We start from the raw sequence: 16,474 nt of genomic DNA, 5'->3' as shown, positions 1-16,474 counted from the left end.
GCAGAGAAATCAGACTATAATAGGGACAATATTACAGAAATTCTCATCTCTCTTATTATTTATCATCTCCCTCCCATCCATGCTACAAAAGATTCAGGATACTCAATACATAAAATAAATTAGTTGACATATACAACAAAACAAATCGTGAAAAAAAACACAACAGACTGTTAAATTTCCACCTTCCCAACATTTTAATTTCCTTGTTTTCTGCTATTGTCATTTAATACACACCTTCAAGCATTTAAAGGAAACTGTACACAAAGAATATGTAATGTGGGTGAACTGACTTCAACTTTCACACAACCACACACACACAAAAACTTACCTCACAGGACTTGAGATGTTTGTCCCTGTCATTCAGCTGGTCCTCATAGGCCAGCAGAAGGGGTGATAAGTATTTTATATCCAGCTAAAGGCAATATAGAGAACAACCATAGCCTTAAACAAAGACAAAATAACCAAAACATGCCATTCTTTATTTATCTTCTGTCCCTTACATAAAGTTCATAAATATGACCAGCACTGTGAAATAAGTTTTTACACGAGTTGGTTATCACCCTTTAAAACTTACAGTATATGAAACAAATAAAGAATTAAAACTATGTAATATAGTACGTCTATATGTATGTTACATACCAGCCATGGAGGTGCAGGTCCTTTCACTGGCAGGCCTTTAAGTGGAGCATTCTGAGAAATTCAGAAAAAAATGAAATGCATATAAGACTATACATTATCCTAGTAGTTTTAGTCAACCACTTTTCAACATATCGGAACAAAACAAAAGAAGTGAAAGTACAGTACTGCAATTACACAGAAATGTAATTACAGCCCAGTGCCTATTCTTAGACATACAGCTAAAATAAAGACTGAGACAAAGTAAAAAAGTAGAAGATTGGAAAATTGCATAGAAAATTGAGTACTGGTCACTGAGATGACCTGTAATATTAGATTTAAATCTGTGACACAGCAGCCATTTAAAGCAAAAAGTGTTTGAGCAAGCATGTGTACATTATATCCATGCCTAGAAGCACTGAGAGATGAGACCATTTCGGACACTAATGCACAAGGGCAATTCAGAACTCGCAAGTGATATGAGCCAATGTCCCCCTCAGGACAGCAAGAAGAACACACTCAAATAAACACACGCAGAGCTCAGAAGTGATAAAGCTTAAGGGTTGCTACAGGACAGCTGCCACTGCATTGTGCATTTAAGAGAAATACTGTATTTTGTAAGCAGTACTTACATTCTTTTTCCATAGACATTTCACAATGACACTAAATGGTGATTATTAACTTTTTTTCTCATTACTCAAAGAGTAAGTTAAGCTGACTGGTAATACAAAGAATATGTTTTGCATTCTTGCATATAAAAGATATAAGCCTTTATACATGGTTTCATCAGACGCACGCACATTATCACGTTTAAGCTACGGGTAGACTTTCTTTCCGCGTCTGCACAGCTTTCAAAGTATACTTAACCACAGATACCCCAGGTCAGGCCGCCAGGACAGCACTGATTCGTGTCATTTACATGACATTCAAAAATTCAAGATAGAAGAAGAAAAGTAGCAAATCCACCATTGTAAACAAAGTTCAGAACAAACAAGAAGAAAACAAAAAATAGGGATCAAACTTTATGGTGAAGGAATGCTCAGCTTTCTGTTCATGAGAGAAAATAAACATAAAAGTAGAAGAGACATTGTAATTTAATTGTACATAACTATATACTAAATCCAGATATGGTGGCACAATGATAACTTCAAAGTTTGTTGGTTTTGTGTGTCTCATAATTAAATATCACAAGATAACTAGTCTAGAAACACACACAATCCGATGAGAAGTTTACAAGATGCCACCATATTTGATTTTAGCTCTAAGAGTGCTCATTTTGGTTTCATTTTCGCTAAATAAGCTCAAAATATTAATTGTTTTCCCTTATCATTTAAATTCAGAAAACAGTTATTAACCCACTGGAGACCTTTGATTACTTTCAAAAATGTATGTTTTTTGTTTTTGAGCTAAAAGGTTCCTATATCTATACTTGTATAAGAAGATAAAACTACAACATAAAATAAAATTTTTGTTTGTGTTAAAAGAAAGAAAATGAGTCATATACATCTGAGATGGCATGAGGGTAAGTTATACGCAAACCTTCATTTTTAGGTGATTCATTCCTTTAACAGAGCATTCAGACATCTTCACTGTTACATACTAAACCCCTAAAAAGAGAAAGAGGCTGGAGAGAAACCCAATTGACAGCACTAGAAACCAATGGATACAGTAAGTGTGTGTGACAGAGAAAGAGGACGAGGAGATTTGTTACAGAAACACAATGCGTGTCTGTGTTCAAGTGGTGCCCATGTGATAACTGATTTGATTTTGAATCTAGCTGAGAAGTAAGGAAGGATAGCAAGAGCAGGCTACTGACCTGAAACTAAAGTGGCATAGTATATTTAGCTTTCAGATTCTGTCCTGTCTCCCTGTCCACTGTTTCTGCCCAACAACAGACCAGTGCTCAAATTAAAGTCAGTATTTAATTAAACTGGAGTTCAAGAGTCAAGGACAGTCATAGTTATTCATCATGATTTGGGACTATTAACCCTAAGATCATAAATAAAGACCATCTCAGGAACCTGAATTGAGTTTAGATGAATAAAATGTAAATAAATATATTATACACATATTCATGAGCAATCAGAAGAAGCATTCTATCAGTGAACCAGACAGCTAGACTCAGAGTTCAGACAGTCCTCATCAATATAAAATAAGCTCAATCTGTCCCTTCACCCTTAATAAATGACACCAGTGGGATGCATTTGAGACTGCTGATGCTCTGAAGATAAACGGCATAGAGGTCATAGTACTCTAAAACTATCCAACTCTTCTGAGGCTTGTTAAAGAAGCTCAGTTATGCAATTCCTCTGTGTGCTTTTTCCATATAATATTCACTGCATAAGTGCTCATAAAACTAATGACAAGGTTTTTAGTTACAGAATTAAATATTACTTCCAGCTTATCTAAACAACAGTTACCAAAACCTATTCAAAGCCGTACTATAACTGGTTACAGTTTAATTCATTTGAATACATTTACTAAAATAAGTGAACTACTTTAAATCTACAGAATAAAACATTAGAACAATGTTTCCTCCAAATCTTAACCTAACAATTTCAAGGAATAAACAATTTCACATTGTAGAATGCTTCCAGTATGCATTGCAACAGAAATACGTTATATGGTTCATGTTATAAGAGCTTTCCTGGTTGTTGACTTTTATTGTGTTTGATTTGGTGCCATATATACCCTGCAGGACAGTGGCCCTCCAGGAGCAGGATTGGAGACCCCTGCACTAGCACTAATGCATTCAGAAAGGTGCAGCCAAGCTACAGCAGGGTAAGGCAGAGACATTCTCTGCTTCCGTACACACACATATTGTGTTTCAACCTCTCGCTGGTTAATGCTTCTTTGAAATTATAATATCCCGCAAACTATCATCTTTGCATTAAGCAGGCATTGGGAGATGAAAGGAAAAATTGCATATTATTTCTGTGGTGTCATCTAATCACACCATGCAAAACTGAAAAGAGATGTTGGACACACTTCAAAATTTTGGGAATGACAACCGCATTTAAATATATACTCCAGCGAATAATGAAAATGACCCTGTAATTTACTTATCCTCAAGCCATCATCTGTGTTCATGATTATCTTTTTAAGATGAACACAATCGAAATTATAACAAAAATGTCCTTGTGCTTATAGCGGTAGTAAACAGGAACCAGGGAACAACGTCTGGCTTTAAAACCCACAAAAGTGCATCCATCCTTCACAAACGTAATCCACACGGCTGGGGGGTAAAAAAGGCCTTCTGATGGGAATCGATTTGTGACATTGTATGAAATATCCATATTTAAAACTTTAATAACTTGCATCTAAATAATGTAATAATAAGCAATATCGAAACCCTCCATAGGTAACCATAGCAACGCTATGCTATCTCACGTGGTTACCATTAACTGCTTTAATCAAGGTAATATTACAGCGTTATGCTCTGCAATTTATACAATAGATAAACCTCTGTCTTAGCATTGTGTGTTGAAAGCATATTTCTTGTTCACTGTTTTTTATGTGCAAGATCTGGCAACACATGTAAGTAAACGCTCGTACCTCTGTGATTTTCTGCACCATGCATAAAGAAGACTTTTTTCCATTCAAAAGAGAAACACGTCATGTCCCATTTAAATACTTCATCAACAAAAACTTAATTTACATATACAAAAAACTACTAAACCCTAAGCTTAAAACTTTCATCACTGTCAATTGGTTTAGGCCTAGACCTCCAGGCCTAATTTATCCCTAGAAAATGATCTTTTAAAGTCCTGCATAATGTGAAGAGAAAATGAGCTGTTTTACCTCATCCTTGGTAAGTGGTCGGAATCTGGCCTGGTATCTGCTGAGCTCGACGTTAAGACGGTGGACTGTCATCTTCAATCCATCATTCTCATCCACCAGCTCCTGAGCTTGCTGTCTTAAACTCATCAACTCAGAGGTCTCCTCTAAACACACATACATGTACAGCTACATATAGTTAGATCATTGATAAAGTATTCAAAAGCATATACTGTTATTCTTTTAACATTGGGCGCCTTTCTCATAATATTTGCATAATTTGACAAAATCACATCTTAATTAAATTTGACGTGCAGTAAAATGTTTTATTCACAAGTGACATTTCATTTGATATTTCCCTCTATTATTTTGTTTTCTTCACACATCACGTCTCACATCACGAAGCATGCTCTTCAAAACACTTGTTTCCTTGGTAACCAAGTATACTAATGCTGGGGACACACCTTAATGATTTTTGCACAGATTATGAATGCAATTTGATCATAAAGACTGATCATGCCGTTTTCTTATGCTTATTTAACTCTTTAAGATGATAATTTTTTTATAGATTTATATAAACAATATTTAATTATACATACATAATTAAAAGTAAAGTATGACCTAATCCGACCATAGAATGACCTTTGGTGCCAGACATGGTGAAATGTGTACCTCCTAATCTCCAGTGATTTTTGTGCATAATGGTTTAAAAATGTCAGTGAGAATATTGCAGTTAGGGGCGTGTACACCAAAGTGTGTAAACGCTTCTAAAACTGCAGGGGGACGTCAACTGTTGCCCCTTGCAAGGATTTTATCTGCTGAGTGGTTTGTACGATACTCCAGTTTGTTGTTGTGGTATTTGCCCCGCCCTCCCCCACTGTGATTGGACGGCTGAGTGAAAAGTGACATTGACAGGCTGAGCGTTTCACCCAAAGTTGAACATTTTTCAAATGTGGGCGAGCTGCGTTGAAATTGGAAAAATGCTGAACAAAAACCCACCACCTGCTGGCATTTTTTTTAAAGCATTCCGTTTTCATTGAAACAATTGAAATCATATGCCGCCCACAGGCGTAAACGCCTTAATCTACACGAACCTTAGTGCCATTTTATCATCCCAACACAAATAAGAATCTATAGGAATATTCCTAGCACCTTGTTGAATTCATGCCAAAAGGTCTTTCTCATTATAAGAGAGATGTACTTAATACCAATAATTAAGCATTAATGATAATTATCTCCATAAAAACTGGCTTGTAAAAGACACTTAAAGGTATAGCGGAAGATTTTCCCGAATTATTTAAAAGAACCGCCCCTCGATATTTTTTAAAAAATGCTCCCGAGAGGGAACGCCTGTTAAACCCGTGCACGAGACAGAGAGAGAGCGTGCAGGAGCTCAGTTCTTCTCTTCGCTCTGATTACAAGTTGTGTCGGCATTTTTACCGTGTCTGTGCGGTTCGTGACTTGTGCCAGGGCTAGCATCGCAAATCATAGCTTACATCAACTTTGACCAGCAGTGATTTTAAATGGATTTCTCCAAATAGCATGACAAAATGTACCTTTCCAGTAGAAACTTCGCGTGGGAAGCCCAACCTGTCCTTTTAGCTCACGCCAGCGTGTGAAATAGTCTCCCATAAACATCTGGTCTTGTTTCTTTATTTATAGTCCTTTCTCTTCTTGTCATACAATTCGTAGACACTTTTTCTCTTGCAACCCTCAGACATTTTGAAAAAAACATAGTGAGAACGCGACCTTCAATGAATGGTTGAAACCGTAGCACAACACACATACACGTGAAAGTGCGCATGTGCAGAAAGCGAACGTAGAGGCGAGCACGTGCAACGGTTATACGTCAACATATAATCAGAATGATTGACATCTGGGATGACCAATAACAGTGGTGATCCACCCGGAAAACTAAAATCTTCCGCTATACCTTTAAAGGAAACTTAACTTTTTTTTAAAATATGCTAATTTTCCAGCTCCCCTAGAGATAAACATTAGATTTTTACCATTTTGGAATCCATTCAGCCAATCTCCGTGTCTGGCGGTACCACTTTTAGCATAATCCACTGAATCTGATTAGACCATTAGCATCGTGCTCAAAAATATCTAAAGAGTTTCTATATTTTTCCTATTTAAAACTTGACTCTTCTGTAGTTACATTGTGTACTTAGAGCGACGGAAAATTAAAAGTTGCGATAATCTAGGCCGATAGGGCTAGGAACTATACTCTCATTCTGGTGTAATAATCAAGGACTTTGCCGCCGTAACATGGCTGCAGGAGGCGCAATGATATTACGCAGAGCCTGAAAGTAGTCCCCTTGGTAACTTTCAATAGCAGGGCACTATTTTCGGGCACTGCGTAATATCAATGCTTACACAAAAAAAGGTACAAAAGTTGTCACTGGGGTGGTAGCATTTCAAAAATTACACCTGTGTACCTAAAGGGTGCATATCAGTACCACAAAAGTACATATTGTGACTTTTCTAAAGGGTACCGTCCCATTGACAGCTTTTGTACCTTTTATCTGACAGTGTATATTGGCAGATTTCTTTTCACAGTGGGCAATTTAATGTTGGATAGTCCCTCTGTGCGCAGTGGGATGTGTGGCTTAGGGTGAGGGTGGAGTGATGTGGCACCTGTGGAGTTTCCTCTCTCTGTGTGAGTCTGAGAGAGCTCCTGCTGCAGTTTCTCTATCTGCTGATTCTGTTGTAAACATCTTCTCTCCAGCCTCTCCTTTTCCTGAGCCAGAATATGAGTCTGCTCTTTCAGCTCCCTTACCAGCGCTTGCTGCATGTCTAGCGCACAGCGCAACACTTCACCAGCCTCTGCACCACACACACATCAGGACAGAACACAGCAAAGCCACACAAGGCACACAGGACAGGACACAGCAAAGCCACACAAGACACACAGCATGGCCATAAACACAACAAATGGAAGGAGAGGAGAAAGCACAGCAAACAGCAAAGCAGAACAAAACACAGCACAATCACACACAGAAGAAAAACAACAACATATAAACACAAAAAATTAAGATTTGCACATGGATAACAAAACACACAAGAAAAGAGTATAAAACAGCATAGAAAGACAAAATCAACAATACAGAAGACCACAACACGAAACCGAAACAAAATAACAACAAGAACACAACAAAGGCAAAAGAAAATACAGCTTTACAGGGAAGCATTACAGCAAAGGAAAACAGCAGGACATTTTTCAAAAATGAAAATTTAAGACAGCAAATTATACAAAAGTACTGACAGAAGAAAAATTATATATGAAAGACAGGATTGTGTAAACTGTGAATGCTTGACAAAATCATTTCCCAAGCCAAATTTTATGCTCAAGCTCCAAAATGTCTCTCTTTCTAAAAGCTGGTACACCTGATATTAAGATACGTTTTGGTCGAATAACAAGTCTAAGAGAGAGAAACATTTTCCACTTTCGACCTCTTCTGTCATGATTACTTTGAGGGGATGGTCTATGAGTGAGATATTTGTAAGGGCTTTCTCAGATATTTCAGAGCAATTGATAGATAAAAGCTCTCACAGCTTTCACAAGCTCGTAAAATGAAACAAAAATGAGAAAGCGGAGAGCAGCAATGTTCATTTTATCAATGATGGTCTAATTACTGTGCCGAACACTTTTATTCTGCTATAGATTAATTGCGATTAATGGTTATGGATCCCTACTTGGGGAGGGGGGTATTTTGATACCTTGGGGGGCTCCACCCTTTACCTTTGCATTTATTTATTACGGCTAATCTTAGATGCATCACGATGCGGATAGACATAAGAACACATAGATAATTGTGTTAAAATATGTACATAGTTTTTTATCTAGATGGAAGCACTGGGTGTGCTGCATTAAGTATACTGTAATACTTAAACCAAATGCACCTGTGGAATTAATCAAGCTAATTGATGAATGACGACGTCAACTAAAACAGTGTTTTTAAAAATGAGGATATAGATAAGATGTAAAAAAAAAAATTAAATGCATTATTTGAGCGCGAATCAAAATCACAGACATAAAGTAACTATATAGATCAACGCACCATAACAAAAAGAAGTAACAATAGTTGTGCGGTGCAATTGACTTTGTAAAATAGAAATGTTCTTACCCACTACATAACTGATATAAATATACACAGTACAGCAAAAATTCCTCACCTGAATTAATGTCTCTCTCTTTCTCTCTAACTGGACGTGAAGTCTTTCTCTTAGGAGTATTCAATGTTGATTTATGAGACTGAACACTCAAGTCATAATTAAGATCTGAGGAAAAACAATACAGAAAACAACAGTGAGTGAAAGAGAAAGTGGAGAATAAATGAGTGATTGATAGAATAAACAAGTATTTGTACAAGTAAATTGAGTGATTGAGTAATTCAGCAAGTAAATGAGTCTTTCTAGCAGTGACCCTATGTCACTGTCATCTCCCATAATCACTAATGATAACAACCTGTCCTCTTTTTATCCACAGAGAGCTTTAGTGAAATTCTTTAAAGCTTCACCCCTGCTTTAATAACTGTGAATCATTCTGAAGACACGCTTGTAAGTGATGTAAGTGGTGCAACAAAAAACCACTTAAGCCTTAAGCCCCGTTCAGACTGCCAGCAATTTTCTCGGCAATTTTTTTCAAAATGGAGGTGTTCCTAATTTTGGTTGTCCTAGTAACAGTTATAAGCAAAAAACTAATCATCTACTACAGTCAGGTTGCGTACACACCCAGGCATTTTTCCTGCAACCAGTGTATGCTTTCAATTATTTCTAATGGAAGCATCATGCCTTTTAATGGCAGCAGCTGGCGTTTTTATCTGGCACTCAGCATTTTAGACATTCATAGTAAAGCCCAAAGCTAAAAAAACATTCAACTTTGGGTGAAATGCTCAGGTCAGTCACTTTCAACTCAATGGTCCAATCACAGCAAAGGAGGGGCGGTACAAGTACCACAACAATCAACCAGCGCATACAACAACTGATAAACAAAGAAACTAAAGAAGCTGAAGAACCCACAGTTGGCATCCCCCTGCAGTCAGGTGTACACTGAACCTAGTCTCGCGTAGCCAGACCTTCAATAGTGAAGGTGTGGTATTTTTTGCTGCTTTTTCTGGACAATGCCCGCACATGAGGCTGTTTGACCGACATGTCAAACAACCAATCACAGTTTGTTTCATCTAGCATCATGCCAACATTCTGTGGGTGTGACGTCTGAGGCTGAGACTACACTGAACCTAACTGTCAAGAGACAGATGATGTGAGCTTTACTGCTTCCCGCTCATTGGTAGTAGCTCCTAAAAGGCACTCTTCATTTGCATAAAGTTGAACTTTTCTCAACTTAGTTGCATTTCTGGACACCACCACTTCCTGTCACCAATGGTCACTTTCTTTCATGCATACATATTTTGAGATCAGGGAACTGTTATAAAAAGCGTATTTCATGGAGGAAATGCAAGAAAACATTTGATGCAGATAAATGCTAAAATTTCCACTATGAACACGAATCATTCTCCGACCTTACTCTATCCAGGACTTGCCCTTTCTTTAACTCATATCTCGGAGGACTTTATGACCCGCAAAATGACTGATGTTGACATTTTTCTCGCAAGGCCACCTCTTAGCATCAGCTTGTATACAGTAGAAGCCATTCTTCTCCTCGACACATCTGAAGAGTAATAGAGCCCTTTACAATACACCATGCTCAATTGATTACCACTTAATACTTAATTCTATCTCCTCTCAGCCAAGTGATCATTGCTGACCTTTTCCCATAAACTCCTCAATTATTAAAGGGATACTTCACCGATTTAGCATTCAGTTTTGTATCTGTAGAAACCCGGCAGTATTACTGAATGGCCATGTTTCCCTCCATCATTTCCCCCTGAGAGGAGAGATATCTGCATTTTGGTTCTGCAAAAAAGTCCTCCGATGATGCAAAAATCGTCATATTACATGCTGTTGGCATGGAACGCTTGCCAACACAGAATACAAGACTTTATCTCCTAAAGGAACTCCAAATAAATTACCAATAGCAAATTAAATTTCCCCCTTCACAGCTTCTTAACAACCAGGTCCAAATACTCTTGGCAGTCACCATTATGATCACAATAGAAAGACTACAATTACAGCAATGGAAGAAAGGAAGCAGGGAACATAACAAGAAAAATGCTGAAGTAATTTTAGCTTTCTTGAATCCTCATAGTCATTACAGTTATGGTCTGTCTCATCTCTCTCTCCCATATCTCAACGCTGACAACAATAAGACAAATAAGAACAGCTGAATGAAAAGTCTATTTTTTCTTTTCTATAAATTTCAATGAGCTGCTCACAAATGTATCACACAGCCTCCACCTCATTTGTCTCCGGACTTACATCAATTAGGGTTTCACAATCTCCTTAATTTGCTTTCTGTCAAAACCAGAAATTATGCTCCATATTCAACGCATTGAAGATTCCTAATAACGGGACAAGTCTTACATGGACTGACAAAAAAGATGCTGAAATAAATGCATGTGATGTTGGTTAAGTGTAGAGTTTAGCTTTTTTGGTGGATAATGTACGGCAAAAGTACCTGGAGACGCCATGCTCCCATGTGAGAGGGATCTTGGATGTTGTGGCGATGATGGCTGCTATGGAGACAGAGGAAAGTTAACTGTATCAGAATAGCAAAGACTGTAAGCTGCATCACTAATTATTACGTTTTCTAACAGTGAAAAGTAAATAGCATATGCTTCGTAGGCTCAGTTAATCTCAAAATAGAGATCTCCTTTAAAGTCTTGTGCGAAGAGTACCTTTCGATCATGGTCCATATGTGCAGAGTAGTGTCAATATTTGTATGAAATTTATTATTGTTTGTACATTATGTATAATTGCATACTGCACTGTCTGAAGCATGCACTCAAGGCACACTCACTACTACTCGTGTGCTGTTGGTTATGTGACAATAAAAAAGTGATTTGACATTTACCAAGCACAGCTTGACATGATGGAGGTTGTGTCTGTATATTCATTCAACTATTAACTGTCTATGTAGAAAGCCACTTACAGGAATAGTGAGTCAGAATGGTTGTGAAGTGTTAAAAAGAGACAGAATTATTAATAATTCTCATGACTCCCACCCGGTCAAATACTCTCAAACACCTTTCCACTCTTTCTTATCCCTGTCTGATTTTCATTCACACTTCTCTACTGATGACAATCTCCCTCTCATTCTTCCTTTGACCTCGCTCTGTCTCAGCCGTATAATTTTTTCTTTTTGTCTTTGGTGAACTTAAGTCTGGGGCAGAATGACCTTTAGTACAGAGACTGCAGGGTTCGACATAATTGACATTTCTACAGCACTGTTAGAAAATGAGCACTGAATCATGAATTAACTTAATCAATCGAAAATAAGGACTTCAGATGGTCGCTTACCATTTGAGTGGCCCCTTCTGGTACCACGATTTCTTCTGAAATGCAAAATTTTATTATTATAGCCATTAAGCTGCATAAAAATTACCAGGGCACTCTAATTGAATTGAATTATAACGAGAGGCAGATGCGAAAGCATAATATTATGAATTTAAACAATAGTAGTCAAACATAAATCACATTATTAAAGGAACAGTATGTAAGAAATTTATATCAATTAATCATAAAATGGCCCTGATATGTCACTAGACATTAAGAAATCATTTTCATTTCAAATACTTATATCACTCACAACAGTGGTCCGGTCAGGATATTGTCATTTAAAAAGTGGAGTTGCAGCCCTCAACTGATGTTTATGTTGTCATTTTGTGTATTGGCCACCAGTTGGGTGATTGCAGTACCTGTTTTAGCCACAAGTGTTGTTATTGCAATACCAGTTTTGGCCACAATCCTACATACTGTTCCTTTAACATTTCCCCGGGTGCCAAGAAAAAAGTTAATTTAATAATTATGCCCAGAGGTTTTTAGATTTCAGTTGAACTTAAATCAAGGTTTTCTTTAATGAAAGCATTCCTTCTTGTTTTCAAAAGATTCAAACCTTCAGTCTGTAAAGGAGACACAATATCAAATGCAGAGTCTTCAGTCTCTTCATCAGCATCTGAAGTGTTCATAACCTGACAGAAAGATTCATAAAGGCAGACAGTCAACAATTTATAATATACTATAATATAGTACATTATAATATAATATAATAGGAATTAAAGGGATAGGTTACCCAAAAATGAAAATTCTGTAATCATTTATTCACTCTTATGTTGTTACAAACCCCTATAATTGTATTTGCTCTTAGGGGTTGTGTACACCAAAACTTTTACGCCCGCGGCCGGCGCATGTTTTCAATTGTTTCCAATGGAAGCTCGGCGTTTTTCAAATAAGTCAGCAGCTAGCGGTTTTCTTCCGCGCTGAAAACTGGCGCCCAGCGGTTTTTCCGCGCTCAACACCGAGAGTTGACAAATGTTCAACTTTGGATTAAAAGCTCCGCTCGTCAATGTCAGCTCTCACGCGGCCGTCCAATCACAGTGGAGGTGGGGCAGGACAAGTATCACAGCAACCAACCGTCTCACAGCTGACATATCAGAGCTACTAAAGCGCTTAGCTGAGGAAAGCTGGCACTCAGCTGAAAAACAGCTGGCATTTGGCGTTGTCCAGGCGTTTTCAGCCGCGTTTAAAAGTTTTGGTGTACACAACCCCTTATGAACACAAAGGAAGATATTTACTTTCAAAGTATCCCTACTATGGAAGTGAATGGGGTCCACCAAAGGTTTGGTTACAAACATTCCTCAAAATATCTTCCTTCTTGTTTATCAGAACAAAGAAATGTATACAGCTTTGTAACAACATAAGAGTAAGTAAATGATGACAGAATTTTCCTTTTTGAGTGAAATATCCCTTTAAAAACATAACTTTAATGACTTAGAAGCTCCATCTAATGGTTGCTATTAGCAAATGCAAGCACACTCATTCTCAAAACAAGACAGGACACATAGACCCTCATCAGAGTACCTTCCTGTGTTTTAATGCCGTAGCGTAAACAACATTGCTGTCATCAGCTCTGTTCTGTCGCTCAAGGGACTGATACACATGATCTTCATCTATATCTAGACCCTCCACCTCATCATCATCCTCCTCATCATCAGTGTGTCCTGGGGAAGGCACAGGGGGCCTTCCTGTCATTGAACCTGCCCATCTGTCCCTAATGTAAGGGAGCAAATATATTATTACATATTTATCTCAAAAGAAATCTGAGCCCATCTGATGATTTCAATTGTGTAAAAAATTAATACTGATTGGTAAAACAAATCACATCGCGCAGAGGCAGCCTAAGCTAGGACCGAACATGTAAGTAAACCAATTTCCCTCTTGCTGAACCAATATTCCTCAAACACATACGACAAATGCAGCCTGCTGTGTTGCCAGGTAACCTGATTGGACATTATGCTGTTGTAATACTGGTGAAATAATGAGTAAGCTTTCAGACCCTGAACACTTAAGCAGAAGACTGCAGGGGTTATTAAAACACTCTACAAGGTTACCTGCTATAAAGTGCTGTGGCAGCGTAGGTCTCAAAGCCGGTTGGGCTGTCTGTGTGTGAGCAGTCACTCTCAGAGTAAGACCTTTGGCGTGGAGGTGGAATGGCAACGGTGCGGCCCATTAGGGAAGAGGATAATATGGCAGCTGCCAAGGCAGACCTGAGAAAAATATGAGAGATGACAAGATTTCACATTTGATGATGATTCTGAAATACTGAATTTTTTAATACTAAAATACATTCTGAATGATAAGCATTTAGAAAGCACACAAAAAATGCCTTAGGTAAGTAAATAAGGCACTAAAAAACGAATTAACATTTTAGATATATGATCACAAGGACAAAACTGATAAGAATGGTTTGAAACTGGAAAATAAGGAGTAGTGTGATAATGTATACCTGGGTCTCTCTGGAGAGGGGTTGGGGCTGCGTGGAGGGGGAGTGCGGGGTACAGCGGGTCTGGGAGCAATGGTGGCAGCAGGAATCAAGCCATGAGCTATATTCCTCTAAACAGTATACACACACACATTACATGATACACAAACAGTACACACAGTAGTTGTGAATAATTTCAGCACCATTGGTACGAAAAATATAGGCGTTTCCTTTACTTCTAACGTTAGGTTGTCTAGTAACACGCTATCAGACTTGCAAAGCAGCATATTTTGAGTAACTAAAGTATGCAACTGGAATCAAAGAATAGTATTGTGTTTTAGTATATGTGGCTAAATGTGTGGTTTAAGTTAGTCCTGAGACACCATTGCACATAAAAATAAAACACTTAGTAATAAAACACTTACAAATGTTCCCTTCTCCCTTTTCCTAAAGCTGAAGTTGAATTTGGAAGACATGTTTAAAAAACTTCGCCGTTTCGTTGAAAGGTTTGACATGAAGACTAATGAAAACCGCCGTCAAACAAGCGCATTTAAAACTATCGGTGAGGCAGAGCTATGTTCAAAGCAAACTTTCGTTCAAGAAGATATAACGTTTGTTATTTTATAGGTTTTGTTAGCCACATTTTCCGATCGAAATCTTGTCAGCGTCAACTGAACTTCACGTAACTAGACGCTCTTCATGAAAAAGCCTGAAATACAACGAGACATACTATTGGTCGGTTTGTGCTCACTCAACCAATCAGAATTGCGCTTTAATCCTCTTAGCAACGGCGTCGTGCCACATATGAATGCAACAGTTTACAATATCCAGCAGAGGGACCTGTCTACCACAAAAACTGCAAAGACACCCTGCATGTTTCAGAAAATAAGTATTCAGGGTTTAGATTAGTTGTCATTTAATTTATTATAAGATTTTTTTTACGTTTTATTCCTCTAAAATATGGAATAATAACCCATTTTATACAGATTAGTTAATGTCTTTTATAACGAAATATTATTTATATTATGACAAATAAAGTATATAATATAATTAATAATATACATACATACTGACACGTTACGCAAAGAGGTCAGGTACTGGATATTTTTAGTTTAACAGTTTATAATCCTAGTGTGAAGGTCTACTACTGTTTGGAGTCATGTATGCTGGATGCTTGGAGTGAAAGCTTTCTGGGGTGGTTTCCCGGACAGAGATTAGATTAGACTAGTCCTAGACTAAAATAAATGAAAGAGCTGTTCAAACTGAAACTTGCACTGACATATCTTAAAATATACCAGTGCCCTTTGTTTTGCCTAAAATGCACATAAGTAATGTCTTTAGTAAGGCATGTTTGTTAAAACTAGTTATATTTCCTAATTAAACTATAAGGCCTTGTCCTGGTTTAAGCTAATCCCTGTCCGGGAACCTTTAAAATGACACTGTATTAATACATTCACGTAATAATCTGTGTAATACCAAAACCACTTACATCCTTTTCAATTTATAAATAAATATAGATTGTCATTGTAAATATATTTGTTTGTAGTGGTTTAAATGTTGATATGTTAACTCCTACAGTAACTTGATTACTACATTTGTAAATGGGTTAAATAATGTATGCTGCCTGTGTTTTTACAAGACTGGTGAAGAGGAGAAAGTGAGTGAGTCATACAGTAAGAAATCATTCTGGTGGAAAGTGTTCCCATTAAAAGCAGACATGTGCTGTGTCAATGATTCCAGTAAAACAGTTTCTGAATAAAAGCCAGTGTTGAATAAATCTTGAGTGGATGTTTTTTATAATTATTCCTCTTCTGTTCTCCATCTGTGGTAGATACAGAGGGATCTTATGTTCTGTAGTTTTCCTCTATCTTTCACTGATACACACACACACACACAAACTTAACCACTCTGACGTCACTGCTGGTGTTGGCAAGCAATCTCTTTAATAACCCAACCAGGCTACACCATAAAATTTCCCAGTCTGTAAGTGATTTAAAATCCATTTGTCCACCACACCATTTTTACCAACCTGATTCTCAACTCACAGAGCAGAACACGATCAGTGCTAGAGTAATTTTCTCATACTGAGAAACTGGAATTATACATATTTGTCTGTTTTACTGTAATGTCTGGTTTGCCATGATCAACTGATCATTACATTACAGCATTTTAGCACAGTAAGACATCTCTATCCTGCTT

General features: G+C 37.6%; 1 protein-coding gene across 2 annotated transcripts in view; it reads right to left on the bottom strand.

Annotated features, from left to right (window-relative positions):
- The window catches only part of cep89 (centrosomal protein 89), a 66,133-nt gene extending 51,172 nt beyond the window's left edge, over positions 1–14,961 (bottom strand). The window contains exons 1-12 of one of the 2 annotated variants that reach the window (XM_073812644.1): positions 14,701–14,961; positions 14,300–14,406; positions 13,905–14,060; positions 13,375–13,564; positions 12,410–12,485; positions 11,815–11,849; positions 10,973–11,030; positions 8,572–8,676; positions 7,031–7,221; positions 4,417–4,557; positions 640–690; positions 329–412 (exon numbers count right to left, since the gene is read on the bottom strand). In XM_073812644.1, the coding sequence (XP_073668745.1) occupies positions 329–412; positions 640–690; positions 4,417–4,557; positions 7,031–7,221; positions 8,572–8,676; positions 10,973–11,030; positions 11,815–11,849; positions 12,410–12,485; positions 13,375–13,564; positions 13,905–14,060; positions 14,300–14,406; positions 14,701–14,790 (1,284 nt within the window). In that variant the 5' untranslated portion in view covers positions 14,791–14,961. Of the gene's footprint in view, positions 1–328; positions 413–639; positions 691–4,416; positions 4,560–7,030; positions 7,222–8,571; positions 8,677–10,972; positions 11,031–11,814; positions 11,850–12,409; positions 12,486–13,374; positions 13,565–13,904; positions 14,061–14,299; positions 14,407–14,700 lie in introns of both variants that reach the window. The other variant, XM_065289522.1, reaches the window with a different exon arrangement.
- Between the last annotated feature and the right edge of the window lie 1,513 nt (positions 14,962–16,474).

This window comes from Paramisgurnus dabryanus, chromosome 2 (genome assembly GCF_030506205.2).
Source record: "Paramisgurnus dabryanus chromosome 2, PD_genome_1.1, whole genome shotgun sequence".
NCBI lineage: Eukaryota > Metazoa > Chordata > Actinopteri > Cypriniformes > Cobitidae > Paramisgurnus > Paramisgurnus dabryanus.
Note: the sequence above shows the minus strand (reverse complement) of the source record. Positions and strands in the feature narration are given on the sequence as shown.